Source organism: Psammomys obesus, unplaced genomic scaffold, assembly GCF_907164565.1.
Source record: "Psammomys obesus unplaced genomic scaffold, mPsaObe1.curated_primary_1811, whole genome shotgun sequence".
Classification (NCBI taxonomy): domain Eukaryota; kingdom Metazoa; phylum Chordata; class Mammalia; order Rodentia; family Muridae; genus Psammomys; species Psammomys obesus.
Genome location: NW_026587216.1, coordinates 29,727,654 through 29,748,205, shown reverse-complemented (window position 1 = coordinate 29,748,205; position 20,552 = coordinate 29,727,654). Strand labels below are relative to the sequence as shown.

Sequence of the window (20,552 nt, the reverse complement as noted above, 5' to 3'; positions counted from 1 at the left end):
ATATGACTCTCCAATATAATTTAAAAAGAAAATATTAAATTATTATTTAGTACATTTTAGAACTACTTTATAACCAACATGATTTAAAGGATATAGTGCAATATTTAGGTAGATGTGACATACAGTATATTGTATTCTTTGCAGCTATAATATTAACTATTTCATACTTGAAAGTCAAAGTTACTCTTTACTATGTTAGCTGTAATGACAGGGAATAACACTGGCTTCTAAACACCCTGTATGTATGTGTGTGTGTATATATATATATATATATACATATGTGTGTATATATATATATATATATATACACACACACACAAATATCTACATTTAAGCTTTAAAAATGAAAATAAATTATAAAAACAGACATCTTTCCAATTTACAAAGTTTTCCTGCTCCTACATACTGTACAATACATTCAACAAAATTCTCAGCTCTTCTGAGACTTATGAAGAAATACTGACTCTTTACTAGTAAGAAAAAGCCCATTTCAATGTTTTTTTAGTTCAATGAACAAATAAATATGCTTAACACTGTAGTTAATTTCATTGTTTCTAAAAAATACCAAAATTAGTAGTGCAACTTTCTAGCTTCCTTGAGACTCCTTCCCACTGTGTCTCTTTATAAATGTTAGTCTAAGTAAATCAGCACACATACAGAAGTGCTTCATAAAGGGCCTGTGCTTCCTAAATAGACTTTCAGAGGTCACACATACTTATTCATAACAGACTACAGCCTTGAGAAAGTAGCGACATATATCCTGTAATAAAATAATGTGAGAATTTACTTTGGAATACCCATGGACATCCTTATTTCCCCATTTTGTTCTTTTAAAACAAATTTTAAAACTCTCATTTCTTAAATATATAAATAATGAATTTTCCTACCCCTTACTTTAAGCAGCTTATTAGTTTTTTGTCCAATATAGAAAAAATGCGAACCATTTTAGGAATGTATTAAAACCTTTAAAAGAATTGAGACAAATTTCATGGCAACCTAATTTAGCGTAAGACACAGTAAGAGGGTAGGACATTTTCTCAGCTTAGTAACAGTTAGAGTATCAGAGCTCTTGAAGTGCTGCTGGCAGCTGTGTAAGTACTCAGGTATCTTCTCGCTTGTTCAGTCATGATAAGTTGGTCTTCTGTCTTGCCATATACCACTGTTTCCCATTCACAATTTGACTATGAAGAAAATATCAATAGCGATGTGAAAATTAGTAAAACTGACTACCCAAACCACTTCATAATTAGAGTATGTGCACGCATGTGTGTGTGTGCATACATGCCTGTTTGGAACATTCCACACAGAAGTCAAAGGACAACTTTCAGGAGTCAGTCCTCATTCTAACATGTGGCTGCAGAACCAAACTGAGGCCATGAGGATTGGCAGCAAGCACCTTTATCCATTAAGTCATATTGCCAGTCCATATAACTAGACTTTTAAAAATCAATCATTTTGAGTAGGATTCTTGTAATTGCTGTAAAATGTTTTGATAACATTGTATCTTTTCAAATGAAAGGATATCTTTTAAAACACATACTAAAATATTTATGATCAGTTATGTGTAATTATTGTAATTATGCATATTGTTCACTGGCCTATGATGATAGCATAATAGTTTTGTTCCCAACACTGTCCACAAATGAATCATAACAAAGAAAGAAATATTAGCCCCTTTTGCCCCCTACTTTTGCAAAAGTTTTAGGGCTAGGAGCTGGAGATGTAGCTCACTGATAGAGTATTTGTCTAATATATGGGAGGCTCAGGTCTGGTCCCCAGTAACAAGAAAAAAAAAAAAAAAGACTTAAAGGGAAGATGGAAGATGTAATGTCGCAAAACAGAAGTGTTCCCTCCTTATCAAAGAATAAAGATCTCTATGTTATATGTAAGAGTTTTCCTAAGAAGCTCTAAGTTAATTAAACACTGGGAATTCAAAGCATTTTAAATCAACTAAGCACATGCATTATGTCACTCTCTGAAAGCTGTGGCTCATGACAGACAAGTAGCTACTATATCTGATTGCCAAAGAAGTTCTCAAGGAATGCCTGAATGTTAGAGAAACTGCTCTGCAGTCAGTGTGGCATGAAGAACTCTTCCTCTCCAACAGCTCATTCTCTAGGCAAACTCCTAAAATAACAGGAGAAGAATGTCACCAGCCTTCCTTTGCATCTACTTATTGGCCACAAAGGAATAGGAGGAAATTTTCTGTTTTATACCTTCTAATCCACAAAGTTCATTGGGAGCCATTAGACCAACAAAATCATGCTAAAATGCTTCCAATTACTTACCATTTCAGGACAACAAATATGACTATACATTTTTATTTTACAGGAGAAAAAGTGTCAGAAGCAGATTTAAGCATATATATATGTATATGTATACTGATTAAGGAATCACCACAGGGCCAGGCATGGCAGGCATAAGTCTGTGTCCAAAGATTTAGGAAACTGAAGCTGCAGGGCTGTGCATTCAAGGCCAGCCACATAATGAGATGAGATACTACAACAACAACAAAAACAAAAACAAAAACCCAAAACAAAACAAAATAAACAAACAAAAACACCCTAAAAATCTCTGGCTACAACTCCAATTGTATAAATGATATGTGCACTGGTGAATGAATCTCTCTCAAACCAAGGCCTACTTTCAGTGACAAAATAATTTCTATTGTATTTTTCAACTTAAACTTTAAAAGAAATAGTAAAACTAGTGATCAATAAGTTTAAAGTGATTATTGACTAAACAACAACAAAAATCACTAAAGAAACTTATAAATCCATACCTGAAGACTCTTTTCCAATTTGACAGCTTTACAAGGGTTAGGGTTTGGTTTCTTTTTAGTAAGTGTAAATGTTTTGTTGGCTGAATTTATATCTTGTTTTTCAGGAGTCAAGTTGCACCTATTGTCATGTATTTCCAATAATGGTATCATTAATAAAGATGTTGTAAGTATATTTTCTGACTAAGAGAAAAAAGAAAGAGGAAAATAACTAATTCAAAAATAGAGACAAAAGACTACTGAATAAGTGGTAAGAGAAGCCCTGTTCAGCTTCTTCCTAGGAAGCATTTGGCTCTGATGAACTTTCTAGTGCTATAGTGATATTTTGGTAATTCCATAAAATAACAAAATTTAAAGCTTTGTGAACCATTTTTTTACCTCATTTAAAAGGCTAACTTCTCTCAAAATAAAACAAGTTTAGAAAATAATAAATTTTTCATAGGTAATAGGCAAATAATCCTAATCCTCTGAATTAGGCGAAATTATCCTAAATTTTCTGTGACTCTCTTTTAAATGATCTGGTCAAGCAATGCATATGAAGTAAGAACCAGCATGATTTAAAACAGCCATTTAAAAACATGTATGACTACTCTATTTCCCCTTCTGAGTGGTGAGAGAGGGTATGGCAAAGAGAATGAGGTTGGGGGTCAGATGTGGAGAGAGCTGGGGTGAGAGTCGAAAGAGCTGGGAGAGTGGGGAGGGCACCTCTGTGACAAGTGGAGACCTTTTATAGGGTAGGCTCATGGGAGGGTATGGGGGTGACTGTAGCTGAGACTCCTAGCTGCGGGAACATGGAGACTGAAGTGGCCATTTCCTAGCTAGGTAGGACTTTCAGTAGAGGCAGGGTGACACTAACCCACTCAAAACCTTTGAACCAAAATTTACCCTGCCTACAAGATGTTCAGGGATAAAGATGGAGCAGAGATTGAGGGAACGGCCAACTAACAACTGGCCCAACCTGAGACCCACCTGGTGAGAGAGAACCAGTTCATGGCACTATCAAAGATATTCTGCTATGCTTTCAAAAGGAGCCTAGCATAACCATCCTCTGAGAGGCTCCACCAGGAGTGGCTCAAAACAGATGCTAAGACCCACAGTCAAATATTAGGTGGAGCTCAGGGAGTCTTATGGAAGAGTAGGGGTGATGGGGGAGAGGATAGAAGGACCCAGAGGGGACAAGAACTCCTCAAGAAGACCAACAGAGTCAACAAACCTAGGCCCATAGGGGCTTACAAAGACTGAAGCACCAACCAAAGAGCACGTACGAACTGGACCTAGGCCCCCAACACATATGTAACTGATGAGCAGCTTGGTCTTCATGTAGGTTCCCTAGCAAATGGAGCAGGGCTGTCTCTGACATGGATTCTGTTGCCTGCTTTTGAATCACTCTCCCCTAATGGGGCTGCCTTGTCTGGCCTGAGTGGAAGATGCACTTAGTCTTGATGCGACTTGATGTATCAGGGTGGGTTTGCATGGGGGAGAGCACTCCACTTTTCTGAGGAAAAGGGGAGGGGAGGAAGAGGAAAGGGGAGGAAAAGGGGAAGAGGATAGGACTGTCAGAAGAGGAGGGAGGGGGCTGTGATCGGGATGTAAAATGAATAAATAAATTTAATATAAATAAATAAATGAAAATAAAAATATGTATGAATTCTTTACATACCTGCATGTCTGAAATGTCTTCAGTTAGTAGCTGAGTACCTGTTTCTTCTTTGTCCCAGCTCTCTAAGGCTAATGATTTTCTGACTTTCTTCACAGATGCAGAATGCTAAGAAAAATAATTTACAAGGTAAAATTATAGCCAAGTCCCTTGGACATGAAAAATATTCATTAATACTAAAAGAGCTGTCATGAAAAAGCACATCTGCAATCAGAGTTCTCAGAAATTGGAGGCAGGAGGTTTGCAAGCTTGAGGGCAGCAAAAGTTACAAAAAGACCCACCTCTAACTCTGGAAATAAATACATACCTCTTGTTTGCAGCTTCTATAAGCAGGTTCATCTTCCTCTTTGAGGAATATGTCGGTTCCAGTTTCTTCTTTTAAAACTTCTCGAATGTCTTCTTCCAAGAAGGCAAGTGGCTGGGACTAAATTATTTTTTAAAAAGTTTTAAAAGGCAATTGCCAGAAATTCTTTTTTTTTATTTCTCCTATATATAAAAACCAGTCTTGTGGCCTGACAACAAGCTTGACAACCTAAGTTCCATCCCTAGAGCTCATGGTAGAAGCAGGAAATTAAATCCCAAAAGCTGTCCTCAAAATTCTTCAGGCACATCCTGGCATGGGCATACCCACAATTATAATAAATAGTTTGGGTATTTTTTTTAATTTTGTAACTGTTTTTTACACTTTTCCAATATTAAATAAATTATCTATTTGCTATGGATATTTAAATTACTAATCAGTTCATAGCAAAAATAATTACTTAAAAATATTAATGAATCCACCCACTAAAATTATTAAAAATAGAACAAAATTTAAATCATCATTAAAGAAATGAAATTTAAGTCACATTTTTATTTTGATAGCTCATTAAAAAACTACATATGTCTAGAAATTTCTGGTCTTTCTGAGGCATTTTAAAGGTAACAATATTTATGAGAACACAAATAACTAAAACATTTCACACATGTACTAACTTGTGAATTATTGCTACTACAGCTACAAGAATAATAGTAGTAACAAACTAAGCATTCACTATATTGAAACTAGAAACAAGACTCTTTATTTGTACTGTCTTTTTTAGCTTCATAATAAAAACCTGGGGTATATACTTAATAACTTGTACATAGAAGAGAAAACTAACCTTCAAGAAGGTTCCCATTAGTTTCCAAAGCAGCACTATTTAAGTGATTAGATATATCAAAATATTAATTCTACTGCAATGAAACTATTAAACTACTACATACATGTTTTAACATTAAGCACACCACAGACAACTGTTTTCTTCTGGTTAACATGAGAACATATAAACTTAAAATAAGGCAAGTGGATTTTAGCCATGTAGTACAAGATAAGCATAGTATGAGGCATAGACCCAAACAGGAGAAGTAACACAGAGGACCCAAGGAGGATGCATAAATCTCACTCAGAAGGGAGATAAAACAGACAGAAGTATTAGCTGAAGAGAGGGAAGAAGGTAGGAGAGGGGGAGCAGGGAGTTAAGAGGGTAGAAATCAGACCTGGGGAGAGCAAGGGAGAGAGGAGAGAAGGCCTTTAGAGAAAAGAGAAACTGAGGGTGGGGTTATCTACGTGACAAGCTGGAGACCTAAGTCAGGGTAGGCTCCTGCGAGGATATGAGGAGGACTCAAGCAGAGACTCCTAGTAGTAGAGGCCATAGAGACTGAAGAGGACATCCTCTAACTAGACTAGGCTAGCAGAGGGAGGGGAACACCAACCCACCCATAAAACTTCAACCCAAAATTTACCCTATCTACAAGATGTGCAGAGATAAAGATAGAGCAGATAGAGCAGAGATTGAGGGAATACACAACCAATGCCTGGCCCAACCAAAGACCTACCCTATGGGAGAGTGCCAACCCCTGACACTATGAATGATGCTCTGCTAAGCTTGCAAACAAGAGCCTGTCAGAGCTGTCCTCTGAGAGGCTGTACCCAGCAGTGTCTCAAAACAGATGCTGAGACTCACAGCCAAAGATTGGGAGATGCATAGAGAGTCTTGTGGAAAAGTGAGAGGAAAGCGCAAAGGACCTAGAGGTGACAGGAGCTCTACAAGAAGACTACCAGAGCCAACTACCAGGGCTCAGAGAGGCTTGCTAAGACTGAAGCATCAACTGAACCTAGGCCCCCTACAAAGAGGCAGCAGATGGGCAGCTTAGGTTTCATGTGGGAAGTGGGGACTGCATCAAACAGGAATTCACTTGCTAGCTTTTTGATCACTTCCCCCTGGAGAGATTGCCTTGCAGGCCATAGGGGAAGAGGACCAGCTCAGTTCTGAGGCAACTTGATGAGCTGGGGTGGATGGGAAAAGGAGCTCCCCTTTTCTAAGGCACAGGGGAAGAGAGAGGTAGAGAAGAAGGGAGAAAGAGTGGGACTAGGAGGGGAGAAGGGATGGGGCTACAACAAGGATATAAAGTGAATAAAAAATAAATTTAAAAATAAAATAAGGCAAGCAGACAGCTATTTCAAGGCCAAGGAAGATTGACACAACTTCATATTCACAAATTAAAAACTAAAATTTTGTTTCTGTTTCAATGAACACTTTTTTAATACTAAAAAAATCTAAAAGTTAAAAAAAAAAAAGCCAGTTTCTTTTTTCATTAAAACCAGGAAGGTGCTTAAGAATAAAGAGTATACATACCACAATTTTAAGAGGTCCATATTTCTTTTCCTGAGCAGCAAGTGCATTCTTAAAGGGAGTAGGAGTTCTTGGTGTGGTACCCAATATAGATCTTCTAATAGTAGGTGTTCTAAACCTAGTCAATCATTCAGATAGATGTATTGTCATTATGTGAGTTCATGTATGTTACCACAGGCAAAACTATATAAAAGCATAAACCATATTTTAGTATAGACATAGTTTTTAAAGTCTCACAGAGCTATTTAAAATGAGGTTGCCTAAAGTAGTTCATACTTTTTTAAATTTTTATTAATTACTTTATTCACTTTGTATCCTAGCTGTAGCCCCCCTCTCCCATCCCCTCCCAATCCCACCCTCCCTCCCTCTTCTTCTCCTATGCCTCTCCTGCAGTCCAATGATAGTTTATACTCTTAAGTAATAGTTTTAAAAAAGAAAAGAATGACTTAGAAAAAAGTACTAAGAATATTTTGCTTGCAATAAAAATTTTATGCTACATTTAGCCAGTTTTCAGTATTCCACAGGTACAAAACAAGAGGCTGTGACTTTAAAAAACAATAGCAACAAACTTCTAAGTCCTATGGACATAGAGATTATGTGATATCACATTCATTTGAATAAAATGCTAATATATCCTTGGCATTATGCTTCCTGTTTTCCCTAACATAATTATTTAATACAGACTTACCCTACATTTTCTTTTTGATCTTTGGGAGTTGCTTCCTTCTGAAGAGGAGTTGTAATGAGAACTTTTTGCCCACAAATTGGGGTTGATGTAAACGAAGGGTTTTCTATATTAAGTTGTTCATTTCCAGGACATGTGTTAAAAAACTAAAAGGGAAAGAGAATTCAAACAATTTTTGGAACATCAAAATTCCCATATAAATATCAAATTAATAAGACTTCTCTGCTGTTTTAGAAAAAGATTTTTATAATATTACATTTACATTCTACTTCATGGAAATTAAGGTCCATAAAGGCAAGAATTTTCTGTTTTGTTCAGTGCTGCCTTCCACCACTTTGAACAGTTTAGCATATTATAAACATTTAAGAAATAGCTGTCCTATAAATGGTCACTTTATAACAGCACAAAAAATTTAAAACAGTGTACCATCAAAAACAAATCCATACATAGGTGTGGCAACAAATCTCCCAGTTTTGTACAAGAGTATACCTGAAAAAGTTAATTGTGAGCCATTATTGTGTACTTTTTTTCTGAGAGTATCTTGAACTCAGAATAGAATAATAGCCTGGGCATGGTGTGTGCACCAGCAGCCCAACTGCTCAGGAAATACAAGCCCCAGGAAGAGGCTTGCTTTGCTTATTGAAAGTTAACTGGCAAATCTGCCTGTCTAGAAGACAGCACAGATACTTTAAGCAGACAAATTGAGAGTCCACTTTCTAAATTACACATTGTACTAACTGAGACTTAACTTAAATACTATTATGAAGTCCTAATTTACTTTTGTTGCTAGCAGACTAGAAGTAGTAATATAGGAAATGAAAAATGCTTCAAGAGTGCCCCTTTTAACTTCAATCTACTCTAGCTCCTGCCTCCTAATATTTGAATCACCTCACCTAAGATTAGAAATCAAATTCTTTCAGGATAAAATCCAAATGTCTACTTGGTTTCTAGCCTAGAATTTACTTCAGTAAAAAACTACTAATGTACAAAACTCTGGAAATGAAAAAAAACTTATCTTCCTGGGATAATTCAGAACTTTGAAAGCCAGAGGGAGAATAAATATATTATTCACGTTGTAGCCCATGTAAGTTCTATTACCTCAAACATTTTCAGATCAAAGTAGCTGTGTACATGTAATACTTATCTCCCCAAACTTATACTTCCAATAATATTCTAGCATTCTCCATATGTATTTGATCATTAAGCTCCCTACTTCTCTGATAAAACATTTTAACATTTGTGTAATGATTATTGCTGTCACTTGATAAAATCTAGAATCATTTGGGAAGTGGATCTCTGCATGCTTGTAAGTAATGACCTTAATTGGGTTAAATGAGGTGGGGAGAACCCAGACTGAAAGTGGAGAGGCCATTCCTCAAGTAGCACATTCTGGGTGGTCTCAAAAACAGAGCTGAGCAGCATGCATGCATGCATAACTCTCTTCTTCTGGCTGTGGATATTGACATGACCACCCCTCTCAAGTTCCTACCACTGTGACTTCCACTATACTGTCACCTGGAAATGGGGGCTAAAAAAGAACTTACTTAAGTTTCTTTTGTCAGGATATTTTATCATAGCAACAGGAAAGAAAATTAAGATAACTAGAACACTATCATCAAACAGCAGTTGCTGCATTTCAAAACCTTATTCCCTTTGGCTTCCAACGATTAAGAGAGATGCTTTAAGAAAAATGACACACAGCCTGGGGTATAACAAGAGTTCAATAAAAAATACATCTTCTGTTGAGAACATTACTAAAAAGTTAAGCAGGTATTCTTGGACATCCAAACATGGAATTCTTAGAATAAACTGTTGTTTAGATTTCTTCCAAAGAATGTAAAAAAGGAAAATGTAACATGTAAATGAAAATCTTAGAGACTGTATGCAGATAAAGGCTCTTTGTAGCACCATCAGGTGAACAATCAGGGATCAAAGAGTCATACTGAATCTTAATCTGAGCTCTGCATTCGACACCTTTGGACAAGTAAACTATTTTACTTTTAGGGGCCAGTTTCCTGAGGACTCTTATAAAGAAACAGGACTATATGACAAAAACAAACAACAACAACAAAACCTTACCTTTGGGTTCCTGAAATTCTAGGGTACTAATAATGCAGATCCGACCCTTTGTGAGATACATTCTAGTTTATCATTCTCATGTATATGTTTAAACATATCTATTTTTGTGTTAACTAAACAACCAACTGCTTTTAAAGATACTACAATCTAATTTAATTTAGTTGATCAACATTTGCGAACATAAATAAAAGCATTAGTACCTGTGAGGGAGAAAATGGTAGTGTTTTCACTGGTGTGTGTTTTAGTGCTGTGTTACTGCCTTCACTGAATGAACCATCACCAAGCTCATTGCCTAGAGACTGGCCCACTCGTATTCTTTTCTTCTTTCTGAGGATGGTTGGTGGAGTGCTAAACTTGACCACATTTGGGGATGTCAAAGGAATAGTGTCATTGTCTCCACCATTACAACTGTTCTTTTTCCCTTCAAGTACAAGACTGACATTGAACTGGCACTCCATGCCTCCTTCATTATGTTGAATCCGCATTAGCTTAACTGGAGTGGACTTGACAGGAGAGGCAGCAGCATCAGAAAGATCAAAACTGGTAACATCACTCCATGCTACAGGGTCCTAGAAAAAAATTGAATTCTTAACTAAAGTTAGGCTGTGACCTAGTTAAGTATGATCTCAACATAGGATGATAGTTTCTAAAAAGTTATTTACTCATTTTTACCAGTAAAAACAAGCTTTGTCTAAACACCTTTGTTTAATTAAGCATAACCACCTTAGAAAAAAAAATCACATTTTTTTTTATAATACCAATTTGGAATATTCCAAGATAATGTTTCATCTAACGCAGTAGCTAAAATTTCCTGTCAGAATATTTTACATAAAAAGAACAAACTATTTTAGATTATTATTAAAAAGAATAACTTATCATAAAACAATTCTATTTACAGGAAAATACTATGAAACTCTATATAACTATTTGGTAATATGTACAGAAATATATACTTTGATTTAGAAATTCAATTTAGTTAAGTACATAACTGTGATGATTCGACAACAAAACCTTCTATAAATATTACTTGTTATTGGTGATACTGAATATCTAGATGCCCTCTAAATACACAATAACAATGCTTTGAGTAAATAAACTGTCTTACAGTCATATGGTGAAATACTATAAAGCATCTAAAGTTAATGTTTAAAAGTATGGATATAACCTAGAGCCCCTGCTCCAATGTAGCCCATGGTAGCTCAGTAACCAAATGGGTTTCCCTAGTAAGGGGAACAGGAACTATTTCTGACATGAACTCAATGACTGGCTCCTTTACCTCCCCTGCCCTGAGGGAGGAACAGCCTTGCTAGGCCACAGAGGAGGACACGGCAGCTGGTCCTGGAGATACGTGATAAACTAGGGTCAGATGGAAGGGGAGGAGGACCTCTCCTAGCAGTGGATTTGAAAAGGGGCAGGGAGGAGATAAAGGGTAGAATTGGGAGGGAATGAGGAAGGGAGCTACAGCTGGGATACAAAGTAAACAACCTGTGATTAATATAAAAATTTTAAAAAAATATTTCTCAGATCCAGGCATGGTAGCACATGACTTTAACCCCAGCACTCAAAAAGCAGAGGCAGACAGATTTCTGTAAGTTCAAAGCCAACCTAGGCTAAAGCAAGTTCCAGGCCAGTCAGGGATATACAGTGAGACCTTGTTCAAAAATTATATGTATGCCGAGAAATCAAAGACAGGCTCATGATATAAGTAGAAGGTGTGTGTGTGTGTGTGTGTGTGTGTGTGTGTGTGTGTGTGTGTGTGTGTATGTTATATACATCAAATGATCAAGTCTAAATATATAGGGAACTTTAATTTTCCTTTTTAGAGGTTCTCTAGTTTCCAATATTCTAATATGTTTGCGTAATTCATCTAGTAAAGAATAAACTGTCTTTAATTCTAAAAACATCTTTTTAATACATTTTAAAACATTTTAAAAACACCATTTTAAGACATTTGAGAACTTAAACCTTTAAATTTTTTGCCAGAAACCTCTACAAAAAAGATCAAAAGTCAATGTTTAACATTTAAATTGATAAATGTCTATTAATACTAAATTAAGCTTTTAAACATGAGATTACATAATTAATTTCGTAACTGAAACTTACAGATTCTATAAGTTCTAGCGTTTCTGCAAATTCTGGGATGGTCTGTAGAGAAGACAGTACAGCATTTGCTTCTACAGCTAGAAATTTCGTGGGTGAATTCTGCTGAGCAGAAACAGTCTGATTTTCATCCATGCTATAAAACTCAGTAGTGTGTTCCTCAAGATTATTCAATGTGTTAGACATACTATCATCCATGAGGAAACTACCAGACCAGCTAGAAAAGCTTCCAGGTTGCTAAAAGTACAAAAGAAATTTGAGTATTATTTTCCATTCTCAATGTAGTCATGAATTAGATTTTAAATGAAAAATTTCAATAACATACTTCATATCATTTTAGCTAAAAATACACAATACCAAATACAGCCTTTCTTCAATATCAACACACAATTTTTTTCCACTAAACCTCATTCCTTGACTAGATTTCCTTTTCCTAAATAAAATTTAACTATAATAGCACTGTCAATAAAATTAGCACTAACATATACCAAAGACCTAAAACCTGGCCTCATTTTCTTTACAAACTTCATTCCACAATTCCATTCGCAACCTTCCTTCTGGGAGAATATCAAGCTGTAGTATTTTTAACTTCCTGATGAATGATGTTCTTCATTTGGAGAACCTCTTTACACTCTGTTGTTCTCTTTATTTAGAACATTCCCTAACCCACTGTCCACACAAAGTGCTAGTCTTGACTTAAGAGTAGTTTAAATATTAAGAAGTATGCCGTGTGACTGACTATATATTTCTTTATCTGTTGTACTTACAATATTGACCTAATTCATCTAGCTTGCTAATACGTAATCATCCTAAGTGTCAAGACTGAGCTCAAGTAGCACTCAAGAACGTATCCCAACTGTGAATCTGAAGTACATATTTCTCCTGAGTTATTATAAAACTAAATGACTTGTTCTTACTATATTCTAGAATCTCATCTCTGTTCTCACTGTAGATTAAAACTCTGATATCAGGGTCTATACTAGTTTTCTTTCTCTTTAGAAACATAACTCAGGCAATTTACTTATCTTGTGAGCCTAATTTCCCGATGTTATAATAATAAGGAAATACTAAAGTCATAAAGGTAATTTGTAATGTATAAAACACTATTCAATAGAACTTTCTGAAATATGAAAATATTCTATATCTTCAGCAAATCAGAATGGGAGCCAGCAGTTATATGTGCAAACTGTGGTTGGTACACATGAAGAATTTTTAATTTTATTTAAAATTAAACATAATTTTATTTAAAATTAAAAGTAGTAACCATATTCTAAGAACACACTACCTGTTTTAAAGGAATCACTCAATAAATGGTTTCTACTATTAAAAAATCAGGGCTGGAGCAATGGCTCAGTGGATAAGAGTGCTTGCTGCTCTTCCAAAGGACTTGAGGTTCAGTTCACAGCACCCACATGTGGACTCAAAACCGTCTATAACTCCAGTTCCAGACGATTCTTACACCCTCTTCTGACCTCCACGGGCAATGCATGTACATGGTGCAGAGACATACATGCAGGCAAAACACCCACACACATTAATTATTTTTTTTTAAATGTGCTGAAGATTAACACTAATAAAATGTTAAGTTTTATGTTAAAGTAAACACAGTTGCACAACTAGTTCTACCCATTTTAAAGTTTCCTAAAAATAAAATAAAACAATAATTTCATTAATGTAGATACCATTTAATTAACAGTCACATATAAGAAATAGCTAACAAATCATATCCCTTACCCAACAAAAAATTACAAAAACAAAGAGAGAAGCCACTGGGTCCAAGAGAAAAAAACAAAGCAATGCAAATATACAGACCTAATCTTAATCTCTAACACAGTCCATCTACTTTGCCTAATTAATTGAGAATTGTCAAGAATGCACATGAAACAGTTGAGTACAGCATAACAGAATTCGGTAAAATAATGGTTACTATTATCACACAGCTGTTTAATAAAAAATAAATCTGTATGAAGTCTATACTATGGCCTAAAGCAACTTCCCTCTAAAATTTAAAATAGCCTGTTCAGTCACATCTTTAACAGCAAGTTTTAAAAAGAAGCCAGCAATTTTCTCCCTTTTAATATCAAATGTGAATCACTTTAGCTAGTATATTTTTCTTATTAAATGAGACAGTTATGCTGCATCCTGTGTGAAGGTACTGTTACTAGTTTAAAAAATATTCTTTGATAACTTCATTCATGTATATAGTATATTTTGATCATTTTCACCCACCCACCCATTCCATCTCTCTATCCCCCTACACCCTATCAATATGTCCCCAATGCTATTTTTTTTTTTATACCAAAACTGAAGTGGAAAGATAGCTCAGCAGTTAAGAGCAGTGGCTGCACTTCTAAAGAACCTGGGTTTGATTCCCTGCACCTACATGGCAGTTCCAGGGTATCTGACACCTTCTGGCTTCCTCAGGGACCTCATAGATGTGGCACACAGACATACAAGCAGACAAAACACCCATAAGCATAAAATGGAAAAATTAAAATTTTTAAATTTAAAAGTGCTTGAATTTTTTTTATAGTTGTTTTGTTTTTATTTTGAAGCAAGGCCTCAAACATAGGAAAAGGCTTCAACCACTAAGCTACATCCCAGTCCAAAATTTTCCAAAATGGCTTAAACATAACATAATCATCTACAAATAAGGACTCTCTAAGCTTAACTATTTTTCACTTCTTTAACAAAACTAAAATTAACATTAAAAGGTGCATACTTCATCTTCCTATTTACTAATGGTTTATAGTTTCTAAATTTTATAGTTTCTACATTTCTACAGTTTATAGTTTACTACATTTCCTATAGTAAATGTTTCACCTATAATAATTAACATGTCATTTTAATACCCTCTTAAATCATATAATACAAAATCAGTTGTTTTATGGTACTAATTGAAGATGTCAGTTTATTCTACTGGAGTGATACTACCTGAGTTCCTAGTAACTCTCAATAGTTTTGTCCTCTTGTTAAGTCTGAAATTAAGGAAGCAAAGAGCAACTATTTTCATTGCTGAGACTGAACATGCATATTAGACAAATGCTCTACCACTGAGCTGTAGGCCCAGTCTAAAAAAACGTATCCCTAAACATGAAAGACCTCAGATATCACTTTAAACTTCTAAAATTCTCATCTAAGTATAAATATACACCTTTTTTTCCCCTCTAATCCATTTAGCATGGCCTGTTTAATTCTTCTAGAATTTACATCATTTATAAAATTTAACATTCCTAGTTATTCTGACTAACCAAATTGAAGACATCCATATCGACCTACTTCTTTTGAAAGAGTTCTTTAGTGAATACAAAATTTAAATGTTCCTTCTGCTGTTATTACTTTATCCAATTTATTGAAATTATATCCTAAATAGAGTAAAAGGAATTTTTTCAAAGAAAATAAAAGTAATTTTAGAGCTTATTTCTCTACACTTATTACATTTCTCATTTTATACACTTTTTCAATTTAATCAATTATTACACAGAATGTCAGGTTTTTAAAGCCTAATGTAACATATACACAATTTTCACAAAAATACAAATTAAAAATTTTATTCTAAGTCATTTATGATTGAGGAAATATTTTTTAAATATTCTAATATAAAACACTGTAAAACATGCTGGAAGAAAAGCAAATCATAATCAAGCAACTACAAAATTACAAGTTAAATGGAAAAATGTTTGTATTGAAATGTGATGTCACAATGAAAACATTCTACAGCTAATAAAAAAAACATAAAAGCATTTACATGAAGGGCTCTAATAGCCAAATAGCTTATTCCTTACAGATGGAAGCCTTTTTCTTCTAACTTCATTCTCAGCTGACATAAGAAGCAACTCAAGTTCCTTTATTTTTTTTTCCTTATCAGGATCTTCATCAACAAAGGGTTGCTAAAATAAATTAAAGAAAAGAAAAACAGGCACGATCACAACCGCTTTAAAACAGTGTTTTCATTTTTAGTTTCTTCAATGCAACCTTTGATAAAGCCTAATGCTACTAAATCCAAATGCTACTAACCTCTTAATGCTACTAAATCAATGTATCACAATTAATCTGGAATCTAAAATATGTTCAACTTTATTTTAAAATGGAAAAACTCAAATGTACAAAAAAAATGACTATTTTGGGCATGGTAGTACACACCTGTGATTTCCCCTACTCTGGAAACAAAGAGAAAGGATGTTTCAAGTTTTAAGCTATCCAAGGGCTACATGGTAACATCCTATCTCAACAAAGCAAAAGGAAAAAGAAAAAAACACAAGGGTAATAATATAGTTCAGTTAGTCATTTGCTTAGTATGCAAGAAGCCCTGGGCTAGTCTCCAGCAGCACCTAAAATCATGGAGGACAGCACACACCTGTAATCCCACCACTAAGAAGGTGCAAATAGGGCGACTAAAAGTTCAAGGGTATCTTTAGCTACATACCAACTTCAAGGCCAGTGTGGGCTACTTGATATTGTTACAAAAACAAATGAACAAAAGAAAAAAAAAACACATATTGTATTGTGTCAAAAATTCACATCTGGGATATTTTAGATAATTGCATTGTAATGTGTTTTATACAATCTAACAACTTTTTGAATGATTTAAACTACAAAACTACACAAATTGCCATGCTGGTGGTGCTAATCACCTACTTTATATATTTTTCAGATCCATTTATATATTTCATTTAGTTTTATAATACTCAAAGTAAAACAAAGCAAAAAAATCCAGCAATGTTCTTTATCCTGTTTTAATAAAGAAAAGAGTACTATACTATTCAAGATCTAAGTATATGTCAAAAGCTTTTTTTTAAGTGGAGGATGGACACAGCATCTTCCTGTCCCAAACTTTGAAAGTGCTGGGGTCAAGCTCTGTACATGTCACCAGGATTCCTCTGTTTTGCTTTTGGCTTTTGTTTTTTTTGTTGTTTGTTTGTTTGTTTTTCATTTGTTTGACATTTGCTGTTTTTGCTTTTTGGGGTATGTTTTATTCTGTAGCCCTGACTGACCCGATACAGCTTATCTTAAGCTGCAGCAATCCTCCTGCCTCATTTTAAAAACTGGAATTACACATGATGACTTCCTTTGTGTTTTTGTTACAAATTAAACTTACCTGAATAAAGGCAGATGTCTGAACATGTTCAACACAATTGCCATCAGGTGATACATATTGATAACCTGGGATCTAAAACATAAGCATTACTATGTTACAGGTTATACAATATTTTTTTTTAAAATCTGATGCCAAGAAATCTTGTGATAAAATGTCAACATTAAAAAATGGAACACTGGGAAGGGTGGCACATGCCTTTAATGCCAGCACTCAGGAGGTAGAGGCAGACAGATCTCTGTAAAATCTTAGGGCTAGATGGTGAGATCCTGTCTCAAAAACAAAAACAAAACACCTGGAGATTGGATATTGCCTAATAACTTTGAAATTCATAACTACAATAGCTTTAACTTAGTATCATCTGTCCTTAGAATCTACTAATAAAACCCTCAGCGTAGGAAATAACCTACATTTTAGAATTGTATTTTTGTCTTTTGGTTTTGTGAGACAGGGTTTTATTATGTAGCCCAACCAGCCTGGAGCGAACTGTATAGCCAGCGCTGGTCTCAAACTTCTGATCCTCTGCCTCAGCCTTGCCAGTGCTGAAATTACAGGTGTATGTCACCACACCTGGCTCTAAGCCTAGTTGTATCAGCCAATCAGTCTACCAACATTACCTAACATATTTTTAAAAGTCAGCTTTGACAGTCACCCTACTGTCTACAGAAGACTGTAGAATTGTGTCCCTACTCTAGCCACCACCTAATGAAAATCTCTAGGTATAAAGAAAAGAGGGCTTTTTCTGTTACTTATGTCTCAACAGACACTTTGACAATATACTACCATCTGCCTCATTTCTAAAATATTTATAATAAAAACTGTAAAGTTTATTTGAATTTAGTGGGCACTAATAAAATACATGAGAAGTGCTTGTAAGAAATCTGCCAATCAAATACAAATAAGTATAATCTGTCTATTCTCTATAGGAGCCTACCTGTGTCATCATCTAATACAGTCATTACACCTGAGCTCTACCCTAGAGCTCAGCTTTGACAATACTCCATTAGGACCACTTTTCACTCAATTTGCTAATGCCAATAAATTAGAAACTTATTTTTTCTCAAACTTTTCAATGAAAATCTGCCATGGTTCTTCAAACCAATTTATTTTTTCTTCATGTCACACTTCATAAGAAAAATTACAATTTTCTTAATAGCTTAAATTTTAAATGTAGAAATCTTTCTAAATTATTATTTATACATATTGTCTGCATGTGTGCCTGAATGCCAGAGGACGGCACCAGATCTTGTTATAGATGGTGGTGAGCCACTATGTGGTTGCTAGGAACTAAACTCAGGACCTTTGGAAGAACAGCCAGTGCTCTTAACCCCTGAGCCATCTCTCTAGCCCCCGAAACAATTCAGAAAAATTTTAAAAGTATCCTTATCTTTCCAACATTATTTTGGTTGATATTGTCAAACACTCCCTTGGCAATTGGAAGACAAAAAACTTTACACAGTAAATTTTGTAAGAAGCAACAACCTTGCAGTTTATGCTTTTGAAATCTAAAACTCTGAAGAAAATGTTCAAATAAAACATTAAAATTCTTAAGGTCACCGGGTAGTGGTGACCTTTAATCCCAGCACTCAGGAGGCAGAGGCAAGTGGATCTCTGTGAGTTCAAGAGCAGCCTGGTCTACAGATCAAGTTCTAGGACAGCCAAAGATACACAGAGAAACCCTGTCTAAAAAACAGAATAAAATAAATCCCTGAGGTCAAGTGTCAGCAGATAACTACACTATCACCCCATGTCTTCCTATTTATAAATTAAGATGTTTATTTGTAATTAATTATAAATTACTAATTTAAGTGGTTCTTTTAAAAGCATGTCTAAAAAAACTTAGTAATGTTTATAAAAAGCAAAATGAAATAAAACCAGAAGCTCAGGAAGCAAACTTAGCACTGTGCCCAATTTTCTTTTGTTAGATACGACCTGGTCTCAACAGCTTATGTGAAAAGAACTAAGAATTATCTATTATAAATACATAAGAAACAGGCAGACGGAAAAAGGGAAAGCAAGTCTTATGAAGATCCTAAACAAATGTCTTACAGTGGGTAAATGCATGTTGTAAGGGATGAGACAGAGCTCACCTATTTTTAACTTAGGAAACCTCTAATGAATTGTCTGAAGGAAGGCTGAAATCACCCAAGTAAAGTGCAAAGTGGAACAAGATCAAAGATCAAATATTTACTGTTTCCCTCCAAAAAATTTAAATGATTTTTTTTACTATTTCTCCTTTAAAATACGCTATACACGCCCGTGAGGTAGGCAATACTACAATAACACAGAACAATGTTTGAGGAGAAACTACAGTAGATGTTAAAGTACATCTTTATGTCCACTGCACAATAACTGCCGAGAACTAAAGAGTACTGCTATATGCACCTACTGCATTTTTTAATGTGAAAATCACATATAAAAGGAAGCTTTTAAATAAAATTTATACTAAGATATGTCAAAATTATGTCTCACTTTTTCAGTTTGGAAATTTAAATGTCTGTGTCACTGCCTGATACAAATTTTACTTGTCCTAAAAACCAAGAACCTTTCCCAAATAGCAACTAAAGAAACTGTTTTTTAAATAAGAAAGATATTAAAAATATGTGCCTGAACAGGTATGTAAAACTGATTCTGGGTTTGCAAATGGTCCATAGTCGCACAAGGTTTGTGTTGAAGTTTTGATGAAGTTCGCTCTGATTTTATTCCATCTTGTAAGTAGCCCTCCTGCTCCACTTTTCTTCGCATCGTAGAATTCCAATGATTTTTGATAGAATTATCAGTCCTAAGAAATCAAAGTACATAATTTTAAAAGGAAAGGAATTCCACAAATTTTAACACTATCTAACTTGCACAAAATATATAAAGCATATTTTTACAACTGATGAAATTAAGTACTTGGAAGGTCCCTGGTGTCATAGAACTTAAATTCTCACTGAAAGCATGGCAACAAGGAAGAAAGACCACAAATCACGAAATAAATAAGAAAGTTATCATTGCAATGTAGATAACTAAAATAGGATGGGAAGTGAGTAAATGGGGTAATTTTGGTTAGGTGGCCCAGGAAGACCTCTAGTGAGATGAAAGTGAAGCCAAGATCTGAATGATGACAATGAATTAGCAGCACAAGAACAGAAAGAAAAAAAAAAAAAAGTCAGGTATAGGATCATCAGCACCAAGTCTCAGTACCTGGGCGGTTAAGGTAGCAGGATGGGGGAATTCAAGGCTAGCCTGGACAACATGTTAAGAACCTGTCTCAAAATCAAAACAGGAGAAAGAGCCTTCTACATAAAAGGCATACCAAGTACAAAGGCCTCACACCAGGAAAACAAAGAATCATCAAAAAAAAAAAACCAATGTGTAGAGATGGATATATAGCTCAGAGGTAAGGTGCTTGTCTAGTGGTCTGTCATGAGTAAGGTCCTGGGTTCAATCCAAGAAGTCCAAGAAGGAAGGAAGGGAGGAAGGGAGAAGGAAGACAGGGAGGGAGGGAGGGAGGGAGGGAG

At 35.1% G+C, this 20,552-nt stretch overlaps 1 protein-coding gene across 2 annotated transcripts in view; it reads right to left on the bottom strand.

The window, feature by feature from the left end:
• Positions 1–363: 363 nt before the first annotated feature.
• The window catches only part of Mybl1 (MYB proto-oncogene like 1), a 35,330-nt gene continuing 15,141 nt past the window's right edge, over positions 364–20,552 (bottom strand). The window contains exons 6-16 of one of the 2 annotated variants that reach the window (XM_055603400.1): positions 19,657–19,831; positions 17,053–17,124; positions 15,740–15,844; positions 11,958–12,191; positions 10,055–10,423; positions 7,779–7,921; positions 7,094–7,208; positions 4,744–4,860; positions 4,440–4,544; positions 2,783–2,962; positions 364–1,181 (exon numbers count right to left, since the gene is read on the bottom strand). In XM_055603400.1, coding sequence (XP_055459375.1) covers positions 1,053–1,181; positions 2,783–2,962; positions 4,440–4,544; positions 4,744–4,860; positions 7,094–7,208; positions 7,779–7,921; positions 10,055–10,423; positions 11,958–12,191; positions 15,740–15,844; positions 17,053–17,124; positions 19,657–19,831 — 1,744 coding nt within the window. In that variant the 3' untranslated portion in view covers positions 364–1,052. The remainder of the gene's footprint in view (positions 1,182–2,782; positions 2,963–4,439; positions 4,545–4,743; positions 4,861–7,093; positions 7,209–7,778; positions 7,922–10,054; positions 10,424–11,957; positions 12,192–15,739; positions 15,845–17,052; positions 17,125–19,656; positions 19,832–20,552) is intronic. The other variant, XM_055603401.1, reaches the window with a different exon arrangement.